Below are 24,335 nucleotides of genomic sequence, written 5' to 3'. Positions count from 1 at the left end.
CCCCAGTGTTATGGATACATTTCCCGTATGGTTACGTGCTAATCTTTTTTTTTTTTAACCTAAAACCAGTAAAATTCTACTCTCCTTGGATAAGTGGCAACGACAGAATACAGAGGAAAAACCCACGATCCTTCAAAGACAGGCACAGTGCTTGGCAAGGTCTTCAGGGTGTCCTAGAGGTGCTGAATGCGGCGCCACACGGAGAAATAAATGCACACTCCCCTAACCTCCCGACTGGCCTCCCTAAGAGAAGATTACACGACCCGCGGGGGTCCCTGCCTCCTTTCGCAATGACAGAAAGAGGTCTAGTGTGCCTTGGGAAGGATGACTCCAAGCTGCTCGCCAGTCTAGCCGAACCGCAGCAGAGGGGTGGACGCCTTGGGGCCGCAGCCTGACCTGGAAGGCGGCCGGCCTTCCCCTCGGGCACCTGAAGGTGAGAGGGTAGCAGAGGACGAGCGCGGTTCCCCGTGGAGGGGGTGGGGAGGCGAAAAGGCCGCGCGCGCATGCGCCGCACCGCCACCTCCGCGGGCCGGAAGAGCGGAGCAGTGGAGCCGCGGCTGCCGGCGCCAGACGCCGCGGTGGCCGCGGGGAGATCGCCGGCTGGGCGATGCGGCCCGTGGACGACACTGGGGCCGCCAAGCGGCTGGAGTCTGGGCTGCCGCTGGTGGACATCCCGCCCCCGGGCTCCAGGCAAGAGTCGGCGGCCACCGAGGTAGCGGAGACGCCCGGCCCCGGCGGGTGCTGGCAGTGTCCTTCCTTGCCGTGCGGCTCGCGCGCGGAGCAGGGTGAGTGCGGCGCACGGACCCTGGTGCAGGTGTCGCCCGTGGGGGACCGGGCGGGCGCCAGCGGTGGGGGTCCCCGCAGCCGCCGGCCGGGGGCCCCGTGTGGACCGCGCCCCTCCCCTTCCCACCCGGATCGGAGCTCGTGAACATCCTCACGCTGTTACCTGGGGGCGGAGGGTGCGGAATGTAAAGCAGAAGCCCCCCGCGCCCCCGTCGGCGGGAAGAGCGAAGAAAGTTTCTGATTGTTTTGGAACCCCTTTGGGATTCTGAAACTGTTCCTATAATTAAAGTGATTAAAGTGTTGCGGGCAGGATCATGGAGTCAGATTGCCGTTCGGTGCGCCCTGCCCGAGATTGGGAGTCAGCGAGAAAGGCCATCCCACAGCTGGCCGAGGTTGGGAGGAAGCTAAGCAAGAGAACTGACCTCAATGTAAACGGTGTTGCTTGAAGAGGAAGTTGAAAAGCATCGAGTCTAGAAAAACGTTTGTCTCAGAGTTTTAGAATCTTGGAAAGGCAGAGTTGAGTGGGACTACTACTGGTTCTTAACCTTTTTGAGTTACAAGGAATTTGTAGCAACTGATGCAAAATGAAACAGAGGCACAATCTTACAAACACGGGTAAGAGGTTCACGGACCCGCCTCCAAAGCCAGGGACCCCGTGTGAGAAACCCTTTATCTTATTCAATGTCTTCCTTTCACAAATGATGAAATTGAGGCCTGGGAAGGTGAGGGCTTTGGGAGGGTTTTTTTGTTTTGTTTTGTTTTTCCGAAGATCTAGCATGTATGGATGAGACACTTCACAGGTCCGGGCAGCACCAGGGATAGGATCCCAGTTTGCTAGCGACCCAGCCCAGAGCCCTTTCTCCTAGCCCCAAGCACATTCCTCCTTGAACACCACCCACCTGGAGCAGCTTCCTCAAAGAAAAGAGAAATAGGCAGATGTCCTTTCAAGACAAAATTACACAATCTGCACCACCTCATCCTCTGGATCACCTCCCTTAAGTGTGACCTGGGATTTCTGTGTCTTTTAGCTGACCCCGCTTTCTGTCTGCACTTCTTGAGAGTCAGAAAATTCACACATTTTGTAGAGAGACAAACCCCAGGGAGATGGTTGTTGCTGCATTTTTGTCCTTAATGCTAAGAGAAATGATCAGGCTTCAGATCATTTATGTAAGGGTTACCTTCAGCTGAGCTGACCAGATGTGCAGCTTTGAAGAAGTCAGTTTCTCATCTTAGCATCCTATGGCTGAATGTTGTTACGATGGACTGCTGAGTTAGTCCTTGCAAACTTTTAAACGATTCCCCTGTTTGTGAACCAAAGAGGAATACTTCAGGCAGAAGGTGGCAAAACCTACATAAGCAGTTGCACTTAAGAATCTTGAGGGGTCTTTTAATTTCAAAGCAAGTTGCTAATAATAAGCCTTAGTAATACTTATTACTATAAGGTGACCAGATAATGTTCCAAAAACGGGATTGCCTTAGAAACACTTTAAACCTCTGCACTGTTGTCACTGATCTTCGTGACAGTATCATTTTAGCCTCTTAACCCAATTGGTTATCTCAAGAAAGTTCATTTTCAAGTTCAGGTTGAAACTGTTACCCATTTTGCTTACATTCTTGGATAACCTTCACAGACAGCACACAGCTATCCTAAGACATCTGTTTATTTTCTTGAGGGACAGTGTGGGTCTTAGACTGAAGCAAGGAGAAGTTGTCTTAAGTCTGTGCCTCACATCCCCCTGGAAGGAGTGAGTTCCTTAGGGTAGCAGTGGCCCTGAAACCAGTAGAGCTTTTTACAGTGACCGAGGTCCCCTATTTCAGTGGGTCTAGGGTAGGGCTGGCTGTGAAGTTTTAGAAGTTCCTCAGTTGATTCTAATTCCCAACCTGGGTAGTGAATCACCAGTTTAAAGCAGAGGATAGAGAAAGTGAGCAACTTTTCAGTTTTCTTCTGACTCAGGAAATCGCACTGTGGCCAGTTACTTAACTTGAATTATTTAGAGTTGCCAAATTATTAGATATGTTTTCCGTGGAATATGAACTTGGAAGCATATTACATAGGCAAATGCCTCTTTGGATTATGCTACTCTCTTGTCCATCTCCTTTGACAGAGAGAATTGAAATGACTATTCTGTAAGAGACTGAGGTTTGCCTGAAGAGAACCAGTCCTCAGTCTTATAAGAAATAATCAAGTTCAACTAGACCTTGTAACTTAAAGTTTTAAAAGAGTTAAAATATCATGTTAAGTTAAAATATTCCTGGAGAAAATTTTAAAAGTTTAGGTTGGAGAAGATCCTTGAAATATAGACCAGGGAGATGTTTTCTGTCCTCGATCTTCCTATTCTGTTCTGCCTGAGGGTGTAGGTTCTATGTAAGGACTGGGTTTCTTTTAAGAAAAACTATTTTGGGGCTTCCCTGGTGGCACAGTGGTTAAGAATATGCCTGCCCATGCAGGGGACATGGGTTCGAGCCCTGGTCCGGGAAGATCCCACCTGCCACGGAGTAACTTAGCCCGTGCACCACAACTACTGAGCCTATGCTGTAGAGTCTGCGAGCCACAACTACTGAAGCCCACGTGCCACAACTACTGAAGCCCGTGAGCCTAGACCCCGTGCTCTGCAACAAGAGAAGCCACGGCGATGAGAAGCCCGCGCACTGTAATGGAGAGTAACTCCTGCTCGCTGCAACTAGAGAAAACCTGCGCACATCAACAAAGACCCAACACAGCAAAAATAAATAAATAAATAAATAAAATAAATTTATAGGAAGGGAGGAAGGAAGGAAGGAAGGGAGAAAGGAAGAAAGAAAGGAAAACTATTTTATTTGGACCTGAATTCTGAAATTTCAGAAACTGACTTCTAAGGCTGACCAGAGCCAATACATATATTTTGTGGTGCTTAACTTGGAAGTCTTCTGAAGCTTCCTTCTCATGGGCTGAGTGGGTATGTGCAGTTTAGTTCCTACAGTATCTGAGCACATAGATATAGAACAGAACGTGGAGGATTCAGGCACTTATAATGGATAACCTATTACATGACGACTGCTAGCTCCAAGTCATTCTCTCCAGCAGTACACCTAGAACAGGAAAAGGTGGAGACCACTGACCAGAATGGCATCTTTTACTACAAAGGCTGTAGTGTACCCCCAGGAAGATTGTGCATCATCAGAGTTTGGTCCCACTTTGCAAATTGTTTGTCACTTGTGGGCAAAGGTGTTTAATTAACATGAGGATGTTGAAATGTACTACCTGGTGTTTGTGTTTATCAGAAAAGGGCATTAAAACAAACTTTGTGCAATACTGTTTTATGGCTGAGTAACCCATTGTAAATCCCTAGATTGGAATGAAAATCCTTGTTTTATTACAAATTGCATGTGCCTACACATCCTTCACCTCCACTATGCTCTTAACTAACAAGGGCCAGTACTGTGTTTCCTTCCTATTCTGTCCTTGTTTTTGTGTTAGTTTCAAAAAAGAAAAAAAAATATTCCTCAGTGTGTGGCCTATCTTTTAAGGAGGTCTCTGCTTAACATGTTGCATTTTGCTCTCCTCTGAATGATGGGGGTGAGATTGAAAGCAGGTTCTACTCCTGTCTTAGGCAGCTGTTTAAGACAGAGGCAGTGGCTGCTCCTACAGACTGTCATTAATGGATTGAATACTTGATGCCCTGGAGAAAGCAGAAGTTTCCTGGTTCAGATCAAGCCAAGAATTAGATGGCAGTCCTGTTTTTTTGTTTTTTTAATTTTTAAGCACTTCTAAGCATTTTTAAGTACTAAGTCAGAGGGATAGATAACCTAGCCCCTGGCCTCAAAGAGTTTATGTTCTAAATGGAAGATAAGTCGTAAACCGTGAAAACTTTAAGATCTCCTTAACTGTTCAAAATAACTAAACAGAGAGCCTTCTCAGATTATGCTTTTGCCTGTGGTGTTAGACCCTACATCTTTCCACGAAATTTTCTTATATTATTTCCTTCAGCAAATATTTATTCAGGGTCTTCCATGGGCTAGGCCTGAACAGGGCAGCTGAGATCTTAGCCCTGGAGGAGCTTACAGGCTTGTGGGGGAAGTCAGCTAATCAACAAGTAGCCATATCACACAGTTAGGACCTGTTTTCCAGAAAAGAACACTTTCTACATAAAGCCAAGTTCACCAATGAGATGATATAAAATATCACTTGGAAGTATTTTTCTCTAGCCATCTTGATAAGCATTTCTTAAAGATTTCTTTCACCATCTTGGCAAGCTTTTTACTTCTTTTTGACTTTAGGAGTGAGGGATGAGTCTTCAGTGAGCCAAAGAGATCCATTTTATAGGGTGAACTGCATTTTAAAAATGTAGGTTTAAATTGTTGCCCTTTGTCTATGGTTCTTTATTCTTCATGGAGAAAATGGTTCAGATCCAGAGAACAGATATGCTTAGGAGGTAATTTTTGTATCCTGTTAGCTATTAATATTGTTCCATTTTTCTCAATTTCTAAGTAAAAGTGATTAAACATACCCTTGGAAGCAAGGACTAACCAGAATTTAATCTTTTTCAGAAGCTGAGAAGAAAGCACCCTGTCCTGGACTTGGCTTGTTTTACACATTATTGTCTGCGTTCCTCTTCTCAGTGGGCTCTTTATTTGTTAAAAAAGTGCAAGACATCCACGCTGTAGAAATTAGTGCATTCCGATGTGTGTTCCAAATGCTAATCATTATCCCTTGCTTAATATACAGAAAGTAAGTATTTCTTACCTGCAAAGTAGAAGGTATTAATAAATGTTTGTAAGTCTTTTGACCTGCTTAAATTATCTGCTCTACAGACTCTGCTTTATCCCTCTCACAGATTTACCAGTCCCTACACCCTTTGGCTCAGATTAATGAAAAGTCACAAGGATCCACCCACAGAAGATGCTCTCATAAGCACCAACCACATGCCCAAACAAAGGAGGGGAAAGAGATTCAGTTATTTACCACCCCCTATTTTGAGAACAAAGCTTTCCTTGTACAATTCCCCCCATCTTGTACCACCCTCCCTCTTTCCTTTGGCATAACTAGTATTTGGAAGAAAAAAGTAAACGGGAGGAAATAGTAGTGTCTCCTAGTGTCAGAGGTTTCTTTAAGTAGAACAGGCTGCTCTCCTACCAGGGCAGACAGAAGGTTACAGTAATAATATTTAGGTCTTCCCACTAGGGTGCCATGGGAAAGGGAAAAGGGGATCTTGAGAAAGGCCTTTTTAGCTCATTTCTTGTTCAGTGTCCTCATCTGTAAACTGGAGGGAATGATATCCTTTGTCCTCTACCCTGTACGAAAACTGTAGTCCCCCCCCGCCCAGCCTCCCTTCCCCTTCCACATGGACCCCATACACACACCCTCCCCAGGTGAAAATTATACCTCCCCCACACTGTTGTAACCTCTACACACCCCTGTGTACTTAGACGCCTGGGAGGAGCGCCTGTTGGGTTCCTGGTGGCTGCTTGGCTCTTTCTCTCTTTGGGTAAAGATGCTTAAACTCCAGAATAAAAGCTTCAATCACTTGCTACCAAAGTCTCTTTGTATCTATAACTCAGTGCAGATTTACTTAGAATAGTTTCACTCCTTATCCCAAGTCTTTGGTGAAAAAGGTGAAAATCCGCTAAGATCAAAAATATTGTCAGAAATTCCCATGTAGGTGTGGACAAGTCACAATATTTTAGGAAATGATGGTAGGTAAGACTTCAGAAATGTCTAAAGGTGGCAACAGACCACTGATGCTAACACAATCATTCTCTCCATTTTGGAGTAAAAGTATTGGCAGGAAGGCACTTAGAAGAATTTTCTTAAATTGTTGGCACTAATCTGTTTTGACCCATTTTATGTTTCACTATCATGAAAAACTCTTAGCTTTCCAAAGTATGGACCAAAGGTGACCACACTTTCATTTCTAACTCCAGAGACCAAGGGCTCCTTATATCAAGCCTAGACACTGCTCTAAAAAGGCCAGCTCTGGCACAGACCAATGAGCCGCACCTAGCCAGGAACTTACACAGTACTCTGCTTCGTAAATATTTAATTGTAAAGCATTTGAGCAGCAGTTATTATATTTATCCGAACGCTACAGTTTCTTTTCCAGTGTACTTTAACTCTTTTCCTAAGGAGAACAATGAAAAGTTGTCTCATATTCAATGGCTGAAATAAATTTTAGCATTGCTTTCAGCTGTAACAGAAAAACTCACTAAGATTGAGAATGCACACTCGCATTCCCAAGTTTTCTTATACAGGGCAGCTAAATAATGAAATTGTATTTATTATAAAAATAACACTTTTCATTACAGAAAATTTTGGGAAAATAAATAGAAAGGTAAATTACCTATGAGTCCACCTCTTAAGGTATAACCATGATGAACATTTCAGTATATTTTCCTTTTTGTCTTTTTTGCAGGCATATATCTATACCTAGGGAAAATAATATCTATATTTGCTGACTTATACTATTTATGTATTTCTCTTGTGCTATTTTTGCTTCTACTGTGAACACTTTAATGTCATTAGCTATACTTAGGAAACACTTTCTAAAAGGTGTATAATAGTTGTAGACATTATAATTAATTTACTATTTCCTGTTTTCTGATAGTTAGGACTTTTAAGATAATGCTTAATTTAAAAATGTAATTTGAAAACAAATACCGAGTTCATTTAATATGCATTCCTTCCTTTGAATCTACAGAACTGGGTTTATAGGCCCCAAAAGTCAACGAATCTTCCTCCTTCTCAGAGGAGTCCTTGGTTCTAGTGCCATGATCCTTTTATACTACGCCTACCAGTCAACATCCCTCGCTGATGCCACGGTTATCTCATTTAGCTGTCCAGTGTTTACGTCTATAATTGCTTGCATATTTCTCAAGGAAAAGTATAGCCCTTGGGACGCTGTCTTCACTGCATTCACAATCACCGGAGTGATCCTTATCGTGAGGCCGCCATTTTTGTTTGGTTCCGAAGTCGTGGAGACCGATAAAGACTATTCAGTTCACCTGAAGGGTGCTTTCGCAGCACTTGTACACGCTGTGTTTGCTGCCGTGACTTTAGTTATCCTAAGGAAAATAGGGACATCTGTGGACTACGTGTTGAGCATTTGGTATTATGTAGTAGCTGGCCTTACCGAGTGCGTCATTGCCCTTTCTATATTAGGAGAATGGAGTCTGCCACACTGTGGGTTGGACAGGCTATTTCTCATACTAATTGGGCTGTTTGGTTTGGGAGGTCAGGTGTTTCTCGCAAAAGCCATTCAAATAGAAAAAGCAGGGCTGGTAGCATTAATGAAGACTATGGATGTGGTCTTTGCTTTTATCTTTCAGATTATTTTCTTTCATGATGTGCCGTCGTGGTGGACAGTGGGTGGCTCCTTATGTGTAGTGGCCAGTAGCATTGGAGCAGCCATCCGTAAATGGTACCAGAGCTCCAAATAAAGCATCATTGCTGAAATGTGTATTTCTTTAAAGTACACCATCACCCAGTTGAGACATACCACCCGCATACACACCTGGAAAATCTGCATTTACTTCATTGACTATATACAATACATTTCATAGTTAAGGTACCATTTTTGAATATGGTATGTCTTTAATTAGTTGAGGATAGCCAGTCAATTGGGTGTAGCAATTATTATTTTTTGTGTGTGTCAGTTATTTTTTGGTTTTGGTTTTGGCTTTGGTTGTTGGGGTGGCATTTGGTAAGAGAACACATCATTAGTTGAAGAAAAACTGCACAATTTTTTATGACTCAAGTATAAATATATGTAATTTTTAAAAGTGTATTTTTGGTACTGATGGGATATAGGTGGGAGGAAATTTTAGATTCTCTTTTAGCAGTGTAGAGGCTAAGAAACTTATTGATAATAATGCTGCTGTATAATTAGTGTTGTGTTGAGAATTCATTTGAAATGTAATCCCATTTAGGAGGCCAAAGCTGAAACTTGGAGTAGGTGCCTACTTAATGGTATTAATAAAACAAATGAATTAGCCTTATTTTCAAGGCTTTTATAAATTATTGTCATTCTTTTAACCCATATTTGTGCCTTTTCACTTTAGTGCTGAAATTTTCATACATAAACTTAAAAAAAATCTTTAAATCACCAAATTTGGCTAATAGTTTTCTGTTTTAGTGGCATTATCATCTGTAGCTACATTCTGTAAGTCTAATTGTCCTCTGTTTTTTTGAAACTGCACTAAATTTTTCTTAACTTTCTAAGTTAAGGTGTTTAAAAATCATAAGAAAGAAATCTTGGCATGGCCAGTGTGCACATTTCCATCCTGAAGTGTTTTCCCTATACTAGAAATGTGATTTTCTATAAATTCTCTTTGAATTTATGGTGTGATGCCAAATAAAATTTTCTCAGGGCTTTATTAGGTTGAACCATAAGAAATTGATGAGATTTTACCTTTTTAACTTACAAAAACCATAGTTCCTTATGGTTCACCCTATTAAGATACCTCTCTTACCTTCTAAACCAAATACTTAGGGGACTTGGAGTATATATTTTTTAAATTACTTTTTAAAATACAGTAATCCTAGTAAACTTATTTTTGTAGTCTTTTTCCCTTATGGAATTATTTATAATAATGCTTCATGTTATATAGTAAATGTAAAGACCTGTGAATCCATGGTCGATTGATTTTTGTAGTTTCTTCAATATGAAAACAAAATCACTGTTAAATTCTAGGTTATCAGTATGATATTGTATCAGTGCTGCACCATGATACTAACATCATGAATTCAAACAACACATTTTATGTCTGGAACTTCATCAGGCCAGTATTCTGCAGTTAAAGAGAGAATGTAATATTTAGGAAACCTTGGGAGGTTAATCAGGAAGTAGAGAGTACACGCAAATGGCTCTTTGTCACAGTGAACCCTTTACTGGTGAGGCTATAATGGTCTCCAGCTCTTACTGTGTCAGAGCTCTTATCCTAAGCCTACAGATTTGAAAGATTATAGGCTCTTTCCCACTGTTTCATCACAATTCTTCCAAAGTAAGAAAGAACTTGGGCTTCTGAGGTTTATGCCTTGGTGAGAAAAGGATCTTTTCCAGTAGTTCCAAGAGGAAATTTTTGGCTTGCTGATCTTCCCAAGTGCTTCCCACCAGACAAATCCTAAATGAAGTCTGTTTAGGAAAGTCCCACTTTATAACTTTAGCCTAATCTGCAATATTAGAGTTTAGAGTTGCAAAAGCATCATTTTGCAAGTATGTTAGATAATTATAGACTTAGAGCGTCTTAGGGCTTAAGGGTTAGAGATCCTCTTGTAGGAGACATGCTCCATGTTTAGGGATGCTAGGGAGGGGACCTGCCCAAGATGGGTTTCCATGGTCTTATTTATCCCTCCTTTAGTTCCATGATTAAGTACGGAAAGTAAACCACTGCTTGAGCTACATAAGGTAAATGAACTCTCAGGGAACCCTCTCCTGGTTCTTTACCTTGCACAATAAAACCTATGGGACCTTGAAAGTTAAATCCCTTTGGGGGCCTGTACACTAGAGACGTGTTTTATTTCAACAGTGTGGTTTAAGTGCTTGAATATCACAATATATGACCAAATTTGGAGAAAATGTTTCTTCTCCCAACTTTTACAGGGTGTGACTCTTAACTACTTTTATAATGTCCAGGGTATATATACAAGGATATGTATTGTAACAATTATGGGTGCGTATATTTTGCAAAGACTGTAGTTCCTATATCTTGAAAAGGGAACTATTTTCATAAACTGGTTTTATTTTATAATTGCTAATAAAATTAATATGCAAGAAAACTATATTTTGGTTTTTATGATTATAGCATATGTGCTAGCTAATATACCTTATTTCTTTTTTCATCCATGTGCTTCAAAATGTACTTCTTAAAGAGATTGACCTCTGGCCATTCAGTTATGATGTAATAAGTTTCAGTTTGTTTATCTGTCTCTCTGATACTGTTACATCAAATCTAATGTCTCAAAAATAAAGGTCCTAATCTTATGTTCCAGTGAGGCCTTTATTTTTCTAGATCCTCAGAGCTTGGAGCAGCTTTTGTTCCTATAGCTAATCTGTTACTAAGTCATGAGTGTCTGTCTTCTTATTGTCTTGTGAATTCTTCTTTCCTCACCTTTCCACTGCTGCCGTCTTAGTCCGAGACTTACCACCTCACACCTAAATCACCACAACAGTATCCTGGTTATCTGCTTCTAGACTCTTTCTTCCACTCAGATCCTTGTTCCACTGCCAGACTAATCTTCCTAAGGCCCTTCTTTCATTGTTACTCTGGTTCTCATGTAGCCATAGCAATGCCTTCTTATGTACCACATCACGTCCAAATTATTCATCTGACCCTATTCCTACTTTTCCAACTTGATTTCTTGTGTCCCAATACAAATTGGATACTCGGGTCAGCCTCCCCACCAATTCCCACATTTGCCAAGAGATCCCTTCCTTTGTGTTTCGCCCGCTTTCTTTGCCCTCGAAAGCCTCTTAGTCTCCAACGGCTCAGCTGAGCTTCTGTTTCTTCCACTGTCTCCAGCTTCTCCCACCCATACTAGTCCACCTTGGAAGAATGGATAAAGCACTGGATTAGCTGTCTGAAGATCTGGGTGTGGTGTAATCACTTTCCAGCTAGGCCCTTCCACTTAGTGTCCTTGAGCCTGTTTTCCTCATTTGCTTCAATTATTAAATAGAAAAATATTACTTGCCCCAACCCATGTTACAAATAGTGTCATAGAAGGACTTGTAGACCACAAAGGAGGACAAAAACACTTAAGTATTGAACTGTGGTTACTATGGTAGAGTTGAGCATTCACTTCCTCTTCAAAATGATGCCTAGCCCAGGGTCCTTCCCCCTGAGCAGTCTCACCAGGAAGGGTATGACAGTTTTCTGGATTACAAACCTCATTTGGCTCCCTCCTGCTGGCACAGAATTCTACTGTTGGACAGCTCTAATTTCCTGGCTGATCTGCCCATGTAGGGCTGCCAGTGGTCACCAGTCTTTTTATCTTACCCATAGGTGTCACCGTCTTTCCAGTTCTGGCTTTAGCTCTGTGAGTATCACACCTGGCTCTGACTAGGGGGGTGAGCCTGATTCTCTGTGTGTTTCACATGCACTATTCTTCAAACTCAGCATGGCTCTTCTAGCCTCTTATCTTTTCACCCAATAAGCATAATTAGTCTACTGAGGGTAATCCAGTAGGAAGAGCCAGATCTCTTTGATAACATGCTGGCCGCTGATCTAGGTGTATGGAGCCATGGTCAGTACTGGGCATGATGATTTGGTAATTACAGTGTAGGCTGGGCACATGAAGCCTGGGCATTACCCCAAACACACTACTATATGACCCCTTTGGTCCCTTACATCAAATCTAATACAGCTACCGTATTCACTTAGAGTTCTGCAAGAGGGACCCTCTGTGATCCACAAAGACCCATTCAAGTTTTAGCCTATTTGAACACCAGATTTGGAAAACCAGTTCACAAAGAACCCATGAATCTTGACACTGCCCATCACTTCCTGGAAATGGTGGGTGAGGATTTATAGCAGGAGGGTAAGGAGCAGACATATCTGGTGTCAAGGTAGGGCAGAAAATGTTTTACCATAGAAGTCCAGTCCACAAGAAAAGGTTCCACGAGGTGCTATGCCAGCTATCACCTCCTAAGCCAGATTTGCAACACTATGAAACAATGCTGTTTTTATCACTAATGTAAAAAAATAGTTACTTTTCATAAGAAAAGTTATTTATGTTATAATGGAATCATTTTAAATAAACAAATGGAAACTTTTTAGTTTTGCTTTTAAATATTGTAAAATATATATATCCCACATGAACCAGAAGCTCTTTGGAGTCCAGTTCTCAGAAATGTTTAAGAGAGTAAAGGGGTGCAAGACCAAAAGCTTTCTGAGCCATAGGTTTCATAGAGGTATCAAATTTGAAACCTTAAGAAACAAAGATTAAACCCATCCCTTCTATTTCATGAGGTTCTGACAGTCTGAAATGCAGCTAAATATCAGTTTGTAAATTAGAAACCTCTTTAATGTGGAGTTTAATTTTAGAATTGTGAAGTTAAGTAACTCTAAATCTATATGAGGTCCAAATTATGTACCCGAGAGAGAGAGCAAAGGAACAATAAGAATCCAATTAGCCCATGGTCATTGGGTCATATCAAATTGTCTCCATTACTTCCTATGTATGTGCTTTGGTTCCTTTGTATGTGTACTTTAGAAAACTCAGAAGACTTTGCTACTCTGTAGGGTAGCACATGCATTGATACAACTTCTATGAAGGGCAATTTGACAACATCGATTAATTTACAGATGCATATATTTTTTCACCCAGAAATTCCATTTCAGGAATTTGTCTTATAGATACACTTGCTTACTGCAAAATGACATATACAAGATTATTTATTACAACATTACTTAATAGCAAAAAACAGAACTAGCCTGAATGTTTCTCAGTAGGGTACTGGTTAAACAAGTAATGGTACATACACAAAATACAATGGCATTAAAAGTAAATTAAGCCACACCATTGTAAAGCAATTATACTCTAATAAAGATGTTAAAAAAAAGTAAATTAAGAGAGAGCAAGGGAGCTTTGCATGCATGGATGTGGGATAATCTTCAAGATTAAGTGAAAAAAGCAAGATTTCAGATAGTAGCAGAGTATGTGATCAATTGTGTAAAAAGAGGGTAAACAATATTTCAGGAAGATACACAAGAATCTGGTGACATTGGTTGCCTTTAGGGAGAAGAATTTGGTGGCTGAAGAACAGGGTGGAAAGGTGACTTTTCACTGCATCCCCTTTTATACCTTTTGAATTTTGAGCTATGTGGATATATAACCTAGTCCAAAAATAAAATAGAAAATAAAACTGGTAGAACAAAAACAATAAGATGACTTGACAGAAAAGAAAGGAGGGGATGAAAGAAATAGAGATATATATACAGACAGACAGATAGACATAGAGAAATGTTTATTGTTTTAATATGATTTATCACCTGGCTCACCATCACTGACTTCCTTTTACTTTCTCCTCTCTCCCTTATCTAGCTTACAAATCAGACTTAAATTCCCACTTACTCCATGACTGAAGAAAATACAAAAGGAAAATCTGAATTTTCCCTAAGATCCCCAAAAACATTGCCCAGCCGTGGGCCAAATATCTGCCTTTCCACAGGACCAAAATTATTGTTTTTAATTTAAAAATTTTTAAAAATATTTATTTATTTATTTTGGCTGTGTTGGGTCTTAGCTGCAGCATGCAGGCTCTTTTGTTGTGGCATGCAGGCTTATCTCCCTAGCTGTGGCACACAGGCTCCAGAGCGCGCGGGCTCAGTAGTTGTGGCGCGAGGGCTTAGTTGCCCTGCGGCATGTGGGATCTTGGTTCCCCAACCAGGGATTGAACCCATGTCCCCTGCATTGGAAGGCAGATTCTTAACCACTGGACCACCAGGGAAGTCCCCAAAATTATTTTTACATGGAAAGTAATATTTATTAAACATGTCCCATCCAGGACAAGAGCTTCTTGATCTTTGTCTCATTCAATCCTTGCCAACTCTGGGAGATGGGTTGATTGGGAAATTGAAGTTCAAAGAGGTTGAAGGGGGTCACCTACCTGGTAAGTTCCAGTGCCCTCACTAGTAAGTGAAGGAACTGAGCCATTGTCCTAAGTCTGTCTTATCCCAAAGACCTTGACCTTTACAATACCTCACATCTCCTACCTAGCTAGGGTAGAATACAGGACAGGGAAACACTGTGGTGTTTGTCACTGTGGTGAAAGGATTGTTTTTTCTTTCTTTCTTTCTTTTTTCTTTTTTCTTTTTACTTCTTCTTCTTATTATTATTATTACTGGCTGCTCCACATGGCATGCAGGATCTTCTCCGACCAGGGATCAAACCCGTGTCCCTGGAGTGGAAGCTCGGAGTCTTAACTACTGGACCGCCAGGTAAGTCCAAAAGGATTGTTTCTTTTTTTTTTTTTTTTTGCGGTACACGGGCCTCTCACTGTTGTGGCCTCTCCCGTTGCGGAGCACAGGCTCCGGACGCGCAGGCTCAGGGGCCATGGCTCACGGGCCCAGCTGCTCCGCGGCATGTGGTATCTTCCTGGACCGGGGCACAAACCCGTGTCCCCTGCATCGGCAGGCGGACTCCCAACCACTGCGCCACCACGGAAGCCCGGGATTGTTTCTAGATTTGGGGATTTGGAGGTATGTATGCCCTTCTCCTATCTCCTCCCCTCTCATGTAGCAAGAGCTGCATGTGAGAGTATAGAAGGTAGTGACAACACTGCATATATTTTAGTTTTATTTCTTTCAATCTATTAATCAACAGTTACTGAGCAGTAGCCATGTACAATCAGTCAAAACAAGGAAACATCAAATATTGTCAAGCCCTCAAAATGGTCAAAATGACATGCAAACATGACATATATACACATTGTGTAATCAGTACACCTGGGCTACAGCAAGATACTGCCCAAGCACCTAGAAATGAGATAGCCGCCTGAGGTCTCAAAGAAGGGAAGAACAGAGCTGTGCAGTGCTGCCTAAATACACAGACTTGAACCTTGGGCCAGCTGCATTCAGCCATAACTTCCCTAGATGCACTAAGAACATTTCTAAGGGTGTAACACACCAATCAGGAGGACTGGCCAGCCTCAGAAGCAGGAAAGTACGGTGGCTGTGGCAGACGTGTTCCCATTGTAGAGATGGGATGCACCAAGACGGGGAGTTCCCAGCTTTTCTCCCTAAAGGACCCCTAATAACTGAGGAGAGTCCGAGGCATAGCTATAAGCATAGCAACAATAACCACTACCCTTTATTTTGTCCTTCTAGTGTCAGCTACTGTCCTAACTGCTTTTTGTGCTCTGTCTCACTGAATCTTGCAATGCTGAGGGGAAGGCTGTTTATTGTCTTCACTTCACTGTTGAGGAAACAGAGGCTTGCAGAAGTTAAATGACTTGTCCAAGGTCATGTAGCTAATAAGTGGCAGAGCCTGGGTCTTAAAATCCTCCTGTGTCAATCCCCAAGCCTCTGCCCCTGACTCTGCTGCTCTATTGCTCACCCCAAGCCTGAAGCTGCCCATGTCAAGCTCAAAAGTTCTTTGAGCCTTCATGCTTTTAAAAAAATTTATATAATTTTTTTGCATCCTAATTAATAATATATCAGTGTGTTTTAGTGTAAAGATATTATTTTAAATGACTCATTTGGTTATTTAACTTCTTATCCCCCAAATCTCTGGTACCCTAGGAAAATGTGTCAAGTTTATCCTGGGTCTGTGTACCCTCGACACCCTGCCATATAGACCATGGGACTCTTCAACTTGATTTTAAGAAACATTATCCAAAGATCAAGCAGTGAAGTCCCCAAGCTACTAACACTACAATTATAAAATCAACACCCCTTATTCCTTGTATATCCATAGTATATCAAGTATCCATGTGATTATAATTTGGCTTCTCACATACCTTAAGTACAAAAGAGAATGGACTAAGCAAAAGATTGAGCACCTAGTTCCCTAAACTGTTCTATTTCTCACTGTATATTAATAAAACTGGCACATGTTCCTCATATGTCTCCATGTACTTGGTTATTGTGCCTCTTCCCAGAGAAATATATTGTATTCCCAGCATCCCTCATCCCCTTTCTTGTAAGTAATACTCCTGTATTACTCATGGTAATTATGCTAGCTGCTATCATACCCACCAAATCTCAGAGATGTGTCAATGGAGTTTTATTTCTTAGTTACATCACAGTCTGATGTAAACTGTAAGCTCACTGTAGTCTCCCCTTTAAGTGGTGTGTATTTTACGGTTACAGCACATCTCAGCTGAGACCAGCCACATTTCAGGTGCTCAGTGGCTACATGTAACTAGTGGTTGTCTGACAGCACAATTCTAGAAAGTGCTGGGAGGAAAGGAGGGTTACAGTAACAGCTACCATTGTTACTGGAGCTGCCACGTGCCAGCATATTTCAAAGCTCCTTACACATTTCTCTCATTTGATTCTTGGAATAACCTTATAAGATTGATGTTCTTTTCCCTATTTTACAGTCTTAGAGCGTTTAAGAGACTTGTGAGGTCACATAACTAGCAAAGAACAGAGATCTGACCCAAAGCACTTTCTAACTGATCTCATGCTTCCCATTTACAGATACAAGAAGATGAATTGCTCTGGACTTCACCCCAAAGGTCATGAAACAGCGCAGGGCCTAATCAAAGCTCAAAGGAACGGCACTAATATCACCAGTAAGGTGTGCAACCAAACCAGCCATTCCCTGTGAAAGCAAAGAGGCACCTACTATGCAGATTAGAGAAGCAGAAACAAGGTGCTAATAAACTTCCCCAGCAAAACAATATTCTTTAAGAAGCAATGGTGAGGGAATGAACAAAGTGAAGAGAAAAGGAAAGCTATGCTAACCAGAAAGAGATAAGTGAGTCTGAACATTAACAAAGGGCAAAAGCTGGTGATATAAAAGTAATCACAACCTTGGCAGATAAACATGCAATTTCAATAAAGCAAGTGGAAGTGGATGCCACAGGCCCTACTTGTAAAGTTGCTCTTGGGAAGAGGAGGAACCAGAGCCTGGGGCCAGGTCAGGGGTTATCAGGATCAACTGTGGAAAGCAAGTCAAAGGAAGAGCCAAGGTCACAATGGAGACAAAGATGTGCAACCATCCAAGGTGTGCTGTTAGAACACCACATCTGGCAGGCTCTGTACCAGCTACCAAGATAGACACAGCTGCTTACATGTGCTCAGCTAGAACTAATGCCAAAAGCAAGAATCCATATAAACAGTCCTCAATGAGAGAAGAACATCATGCTAAATTTATTAAATCCCTACATTATGCCTTCTCTATATTTAGAGTTTAAATGTCTTTTATTTACAAAACGATGGTAATAGTGGATTCCCATTGTTTGGATGGCTTTGTCTATCTTTATTTTTATGTCCTTACCTGGCAAATGTAGAAGTTGACAATTTTATATCGGTCCTCCCGTTTTATCATTTAAAAACATTTTAGCGGTATATAAAATCAAAAAAGCACTGCTTAAGATTCCATCCTTTTTCATGTGTACCAGATTTTGCTTCTCTCTGGTATAATTTCAACTACTCCTTCTACCCTAGCTCCATCCCCTCAGTGCATAAATATGCTCAAATTTCTTCCAAGTAAACCAAATCAAATGAAACCTTCCTTAAACTCTCCTCCCTTCCTCTCTAGATACACCTGAGCACTGGTTTCTTCTTTAACTTCCATTCTTTCCTCAACCCCCCCAACTGTTTATTCCTCTAATATTTCACACTGGCAATTGAATATTTAAAAATTTTGCAATAGTTTCTCCACCAAAATAAAGATTAATTAAAATCTATTATTCAAGTATAATGCTTTCCCTTCTGGTTGAATCACCATTAAAACACTATTGCCTTCTTCCTATTTAATCACCTTCAGAGGGCCCAGCATTACATTAAATAGTCCTTTGTCAGTTTACCTTGGGAACTTAGACAAGTTCATAAGCTCTGTATAAGAGAAAAGCTATGTTCCAAACTGGCTTTCAAATACATTTTGTTTTTCTTTTATCTTTTTATTTTGACGTAATTTCAGAACTACAGAAACACAGCAAGAACTGTACAAATAATTCCCACTACGTTTTCACCCGGATTCCCCAAAAGTGAACATCTGAGAGTCTACAGACATGATGCCATTTACCCCTTGCATTATTCAGGGTTCTCCAGAGAAACAAACCGATAGGAGATATACACATATCTTGAGAGAGATATGTATGGGCATGGGGTGGGGGGCGGCAGTTTAGATTAAGGAATTGGCTTATGCAGTTATGGGGGCTGGCAAACATGAAATCTGTAGGGCAGCCCAGCAGGCTTGAAATTCAGGTGAGAGTTGATGTCGCATTCTCGAGTCTGAATTCCACGGGGCAACAGGCTAGAAATCAGGCGACTGTCTACATTGCAGTCTTAAGAAGAATTTCTTCTTCTTTGGGAAACCTAAGTCTTTACTCTTTAAGGCCTTCAACTGATTGGATGAGGCCCTCCCACATTATGGAGTATAATCTGGCTTCCTCAAAGTCTGCTGATTTAAATGTTAATCATATCTTAAGAATATCTCCACACCAATATCTAGATGGTTGTTTGACCCAGCAACTGGGCATCATTGCCTAGCCAAGTTGACACATAAAATTAACCATCATATCCCTAAAATTCTGCATTGTCTATTTCCTTCAAAAGCATATTCTCTCAATAACCACAGTAAAATTTGCAAAATCAGGAAATTAACATCAATATAATGCTAATATCTAATATACTGACTTTATTCAAATTTTACCAATTTTCCCAATAGCCAAAAAAAAAAAATATGGACAGTTCTAAAGTGAACAAGAAAAATGTTTACAAGTCAGAAACTGCTACACAGAAAGTAATTTTAATGAAAGGATTGTTAATTTTTTCAGTGCTTCTAATTGAGGAAATTAAAAGTTGGCCATTCTCTGATGGACTCAATCAATTTTTGGAATTTGATATTCAAAATCCCAAAGTCTGGTACCTGGCTAGAGATTCCATCCTTTCTCATATGCTTTAAGAACTTGTTTTTCTAATTCCTCAAACTTTCCACTTCTATTGGCCCTCCTTCGGCATATAAATATGTTCATGTCTCTCCCATCTTCAAGCCAAACAAAAGCAAACAAATCCTTTTCTAACTCCAACCTTTCCTTTTTGCTGTTATCCTAGTTCTTCCCATCAAACTTAGACTTCTAGAAAGAATCACCCACACCTGTCTCATATTCCTCCTCCCCACCCCATTTACTCCTCAGTTTAGTAGATACGAAATCCATCTGTGTCCCTTTTGCTTGCTTGAATATCCCCAATTTTGTTTGCTCAGGGAAAGTGACCCACAACCCAACCTCAGGAGAGGGGCTAAGGTGGGAGTGAATTTCAGTTACCATGATGATCTAATCCACTTGCCAGTGATTGGCATAGAAAGGGGCAAAGAAACCAATTCTGGTTAATGAGATGAGAAGGAAAGTTTATAGGCAATATCTCTGGGAAAGATTTTCTTATTCTCACAATGAGGTTTCTGATAAGAACCTTTTCTGCTTTGTAAGGAGGTGATGCTTGGAGCCACTGCAGCCTCTTGCAACCATGAGGACATCTAGCCAAAGGCATCCATTGACTGATAAAACTCAATGGCACTATGAGTGGTAGTTAACATTTTGCAAGCTAGCAAATCACTTATTAGACAATTAGTCATTTATCCCCCCAGTATTCAAGGTAATAAACAAATCCATTGTTTAAAACCTTTATTTTTCAATTTTTCAATTTTTTTTTCTTTTTTTGTGGTACGTGGGCCTCTCACTGTTGTGGCCTCTCCCGTTGCAGAGCACAGGCTCTGGACACACAGGCTCAGCAGCCATGGCTTACGGGCCCAGCTGCTCCGCAGCATGTGGGATCTTCCCAGACCGGGGCACGAACCCATGTCCCCTGCATCGGCAGGCGGACTCTCAACAACTGCGCCACCAGGGAGGCCCTATTTTTCAATTTTTAAACATCCTAATTATTTACTAATATTGCAAAGCATTATTTCTTATCCTCCCTTTTTTTCCCATTTTTTGAAAATGCACATTATTTCAGTTATGTTGTATAAAATGAGCTATTGATGGATATCTTAAGAATTTAACCACTGGGGACTTCCCTGGTGGTGCAGTGGTTAAGAATCTGCCTGCCAATACAGGGGACCTGGGTTCAAGCCCCGGTCTGGGAAGATCCCACATGCTGCGGAGCAACTAAGCCCGTGAACCACAACTACTGAGCCTGCTCTCTAGAGCCTGCGAGACACAACTACTGAAGCCCGTGTGCCTAGAGCCCGTGCTCCGGAACAAGAGAAGCCACCGCAATGAGAAGCCTGTGCACAGCAACGAAGAGTAGCCCCTGCTCGCCAAAACTAGAGAAAGCCTGCGCGCAGCAAGGAAGGCCCAACGCAGCCAAAAGTAAATAAATAAATTAATTAATTAAAAAAAAAGAATTTAACGACTGGACATGACATTATATTTAAGACAAAATTCCAAGGGCCCACAAGTTAGCTTTTAAATAATAATTTGCACTGGAATGTCCCGGGAACCATCAGTTAATGGCAGTGCTATGTTAGTCATGGTTCTCAGCTTTCCAAATCAATATGAATTACTTTAATGTAATATTTTTCTAAGGTTCTGTGCACTTTATTGTGTATGGCCCTTTCAAAAGGCTACCCGGCTACCCGGGGGCTTCCCTGGTGGCGCAGTGGTTGACAGTCTGCCTGCCGATGCAGGGGACACAGGTTCATGCCCCGGTCCGGGAAGATCCCACATGCCGCGGAGCGGCTGGGCCCGTGAGCCATGGCCGCTGAGCCTGCGCTTCCGGAGCCTGTGCTCCGCGACAGGAGAGGCCACAACAGTGAGAGGCCCGCGTACCGCAAAAAAAAAAAGGCTGCCCGGCAGCTTGGTCTATGATTTTTCCGCAAAGATAGCAGAAGTATTTCAAACAGGAAAGCTTTTAAGATTCTGAAATCATTTACAGAAAATCATTTAGTGAAGTGGCTTAGTACTCATTATCAAAGAATGTTGATTTGAATGTCTGCCTGGACTACGCTCTAGGGAAAAAAGAATTGTCAAAATACCTTTGAGGCTATACACGCAGGATCCCCTTGGTTTAGAGCTCAGTTTTACCAGTAGATGTCGCTATAGTCAGACATTATTTTAGAAAAAGATAAAGGTGACCTCATTAGCATTTAAAGGCTGTCCGGGGAGAAGCAAACAAGCTCTTCTACACCTAAACATGTGCTCTTTTTTTTAAAGAAAACGCAGTAGGCATCTAATAAATGTTTTCTGAGTGAATTAATGAGTAATCAATGTATATTAATTATTCTGCCTTGAAATCTTTGTGACTGAGTTATGTTCATAGGAATGTCAGAGGCAAAGCTTTAGAATTTGCAAAATAAAAATGAGCTCTAAGATATGAGCAGACAAGTTTAGAAGAAAACAACTTGTCTAGAGTCCATTCATGAGATGGGCCATGAGAATTCAAGCAATTCGACTTCGCAGACATTAACTGCATCCATCCTATGTCAGCAATGAGCGAGGTTCTACTAGAAACAGCGGGAGATGTGGTACCTAGGGCTCCATGGGAAAGTGAAGCAGAGGCCATTTGTTCTGTCCTCCATCCGTGAAAGGGGGAAGGGATAGATTTTCCTGGCATCACAGTTAGACACAAGTTCTCAAATCTGGGAGAAGGGGCCAAGAAACAATTCCCACTAGCTAATTTAACACCCACTTTCCCTTTTTTTAGCAGAGGTTGGCCTGCACATGACATAAAGACATTATGCAAGCAGTTTACAAAGTTGTCATATTATTCAGAGGTTTGATACTGATTATATATATAATATGTATTATATTCATTTTGAGTACTTGCTAAGGCGCACACTCTGTACCAAGTCCCTTATCTGATTTAATCCTCCCAAAAGCTCTGTGAGGCAGGAACTTTTATTATCCTCATTTTTAGAGATGAAGTGTCTGAAAAACATGGGGTTGGGGGATTGAGTGGTTAAACAACTTATCCAAGATCACCTAGTCAATGAATGGTAGAACAAGAGTCAAACCTAGCCCTGTGTAAAGCACTCTGCTGTGCTCTTTCTTAGTTCGTTATTCCAAGGCAACAGGCTCTATTAGTGTTTGATCAGGTAAAATCTGGAGTCAATTTGTTTAAGTTGACTTTACCCCCTCAGAAATAAACTCACATATATATAGTCAGTAAATTTACCATAAAGAAGCCAAGAGTATGCAATAGAGAAAGGACAGTCTCTTCAATAAACGGTATTGGAAAACTGGATATCTACATGCAAAAGGATAAAACTGGATCACTACCTTACACACCATACACAAAAATCAATTTAAAATGAATTAAAGGGACTTCCCTGGTGGCGCAGTGGTTAAGAATCCACCTGCCAAGGCAGGGGACATGGGTTCAATCCCTGGTCCGGGAAGATCTCACAGGCCATGGAGCAACTAAACCTGTGAGCCACAACTACTGAGCCTGCACTCTAGAGCCCCGAGCCACAACTACTGAGCCCATGTGGCACAACTACTGAAGCCCGTGTGCCTAGAGCCTGTGCTCCGCAACAAGAGAAGCCACCTCAATGAGAAGCCCAAGCACCGCAACGCAGAGTAGCCCCCTCTCTCCCCAACTAGAGAAAGCCCATGCGCAGCAACAAAGACCCAACACAGCCAAAAATAAATAAATAAAATAAATAAATTTACAAAATGGATTAAAGACTTTAACATAAGACCTGAAACCATAAAAATCCTAGAAAAAAACAGGCAGTAAGCATTTTGATATCATGATTTTTGGATTTGACAACAGAAGCAAAGGCAATAAAAGCAAAAATAAGCAAGTTAGACTACAGCAAACTTAAAAACATCCGCATGGCAAAGGAAGCCATCAACAAAATGAAAAGGCAACTTATGAATGGAAGAAAATATTTGCAAATTATACATCTGATAAGGGATTGATATCCAAAATTCATAAAGAACTCATACAACTCAATAGCTAAAAAAAAAAAAAGCAAACAATCTGATTAAAAAATAGGCAGAGGATCTGAATAGACATTTTCCCAAAGACATACAGATAACCAACAGGTACATGAAAAGATGCTCAACATCACTAATTGTCAGGGAAGTGCAAATCAAAACTCCAATGAGGTATCACCTCACTCCTGTTAGAACAGCTATTATCGCAAAGACAAGGAATAACAAGTGTTGGTGAGGATGTGGACAAAAAGGAATCCTTGTTCACTGTTCATGGGAATGTAAATTGGTAAAACCACTATGGAAAACAGTATGGAGTTTCCTCAAAAAATTAAAAATAGAACTACCATATGATCCAACAATTTCACTCCTTGGTATTCATCCAAAGGAAACAAAACACCAACTTGAAAAGCTATCTGCATCCCCTTGTTCATTGCAGCATTATTTACAATAGCCAAGACTGGAAGAAACCTAGCTGCATTTCATTTATATATATATATATATATATATATATATATATATATATATATACACACACACACACACACATCAACTGTAAAAAGGAAGTCTTGCCATTTGCAACAACAAGGGTGGACCTTGAAGGCATTATTCTAAGTGAAATAAGTCAGATGGAAAAAGACAAATACCGTATGATCTCACTTATATATGGAATCTAAATAATAATAATTATTATTTTTATAATTATTTTTATAATAATAATAATAATAAACCCTAAATTCATAGATACAGAGAACAGATTGGTAGTTGCCAGAGGTGGAGGATGGAGAGTGGGTCAAATGTGTGAATGTGGTCAAAAGGTACAAACTTCCAGTTATAAAATAAATGAGTCATGGAGATACAATGTACAGAAAGGTAACTATAGTTAATAATATTGTATTTTATTTTTGGAAGGTGCTAAGAGAGATCTTAAAAGTTCTCATCACGAGAAAAATATTGTAGCTATATATGGTAATGGATTTTTAACTAGACCTATTGTGGTGATCATTCACAATATATAAATATCGAATC

At 40.9% G+C, this 24,335-nt stretch overlaps 1 protein-coding gene and 1 long non-coding RNA gene across 2 annotated transcripts in view; one reads left to right on the top strand and one right to left on the bottom strand.

Annotated features, from left to right (window-relative positions):
• LOC308618650 overlaps positions 1-24,335 on the bottom strand; it is a 192,294-nt gene that overhangs the window by 102,178 nt on the left and 65,781 nt on the right. The gene's annotated exons all lie outside the window — the stretch shown is intronic.
• Positions 535-10,528, top strand: SLC35G1 (solute carrier family 35 member G1). Its single transcript, XM_081228812.1, has 3 exons — positions 535-785; positions 5,311-5,491; positions 7,458-10,528. Exons 1-3 carry the CDS (start codon positions 608-610, stop codon positions 8,194-8,196), a joined length of 1,098 nt encoding a protein of 365 aa, XP_081084938.1. The 5' UTR covers positions 535-607; the 3' UTR covers positions 8,197-10,528.

Source organism: Mesoplodon bidens (assembly GCF_964165515.1).
Source record: "Mesoplodon bidens genome assembly, chromosome: 1".
NCBI classification, from domain to species: Eukaryota; Metazoa; Chordata; class Mammalia; order Artiodactyla; family Ziphiidae; genus Mesoplodon; species Mesoplodon bidens.
This window is presented reverse-complemented; position numbering and strand designations above follow the sequence as displayed.

Excerpts from the sequence above, each read along its gene's own strand:
- SLC35G1 (XM_081228812.1), top strand. The coding sequence starts at position 608 with ATGCGGCCCGTGGACGACACTGGGGCCGCCAAGCGGCTGGAGTCTGGG. Across the intron at positions 786-5,310 it reads CGGCTCGCGCGCGGAGCAGG|AAGCTGAGAAGAAAGCACCC; the intron begins GTGAGTGCGGCG and ends AATCTTTTTCAG. Across the intron at positions 5,492-7,457 it reads CCTTGCTTAATATACAGAAA|AACTGGGTTTATAGGCCCCA; the intron begins GTAAGTATTTCT and ends TTGAATCTACAG.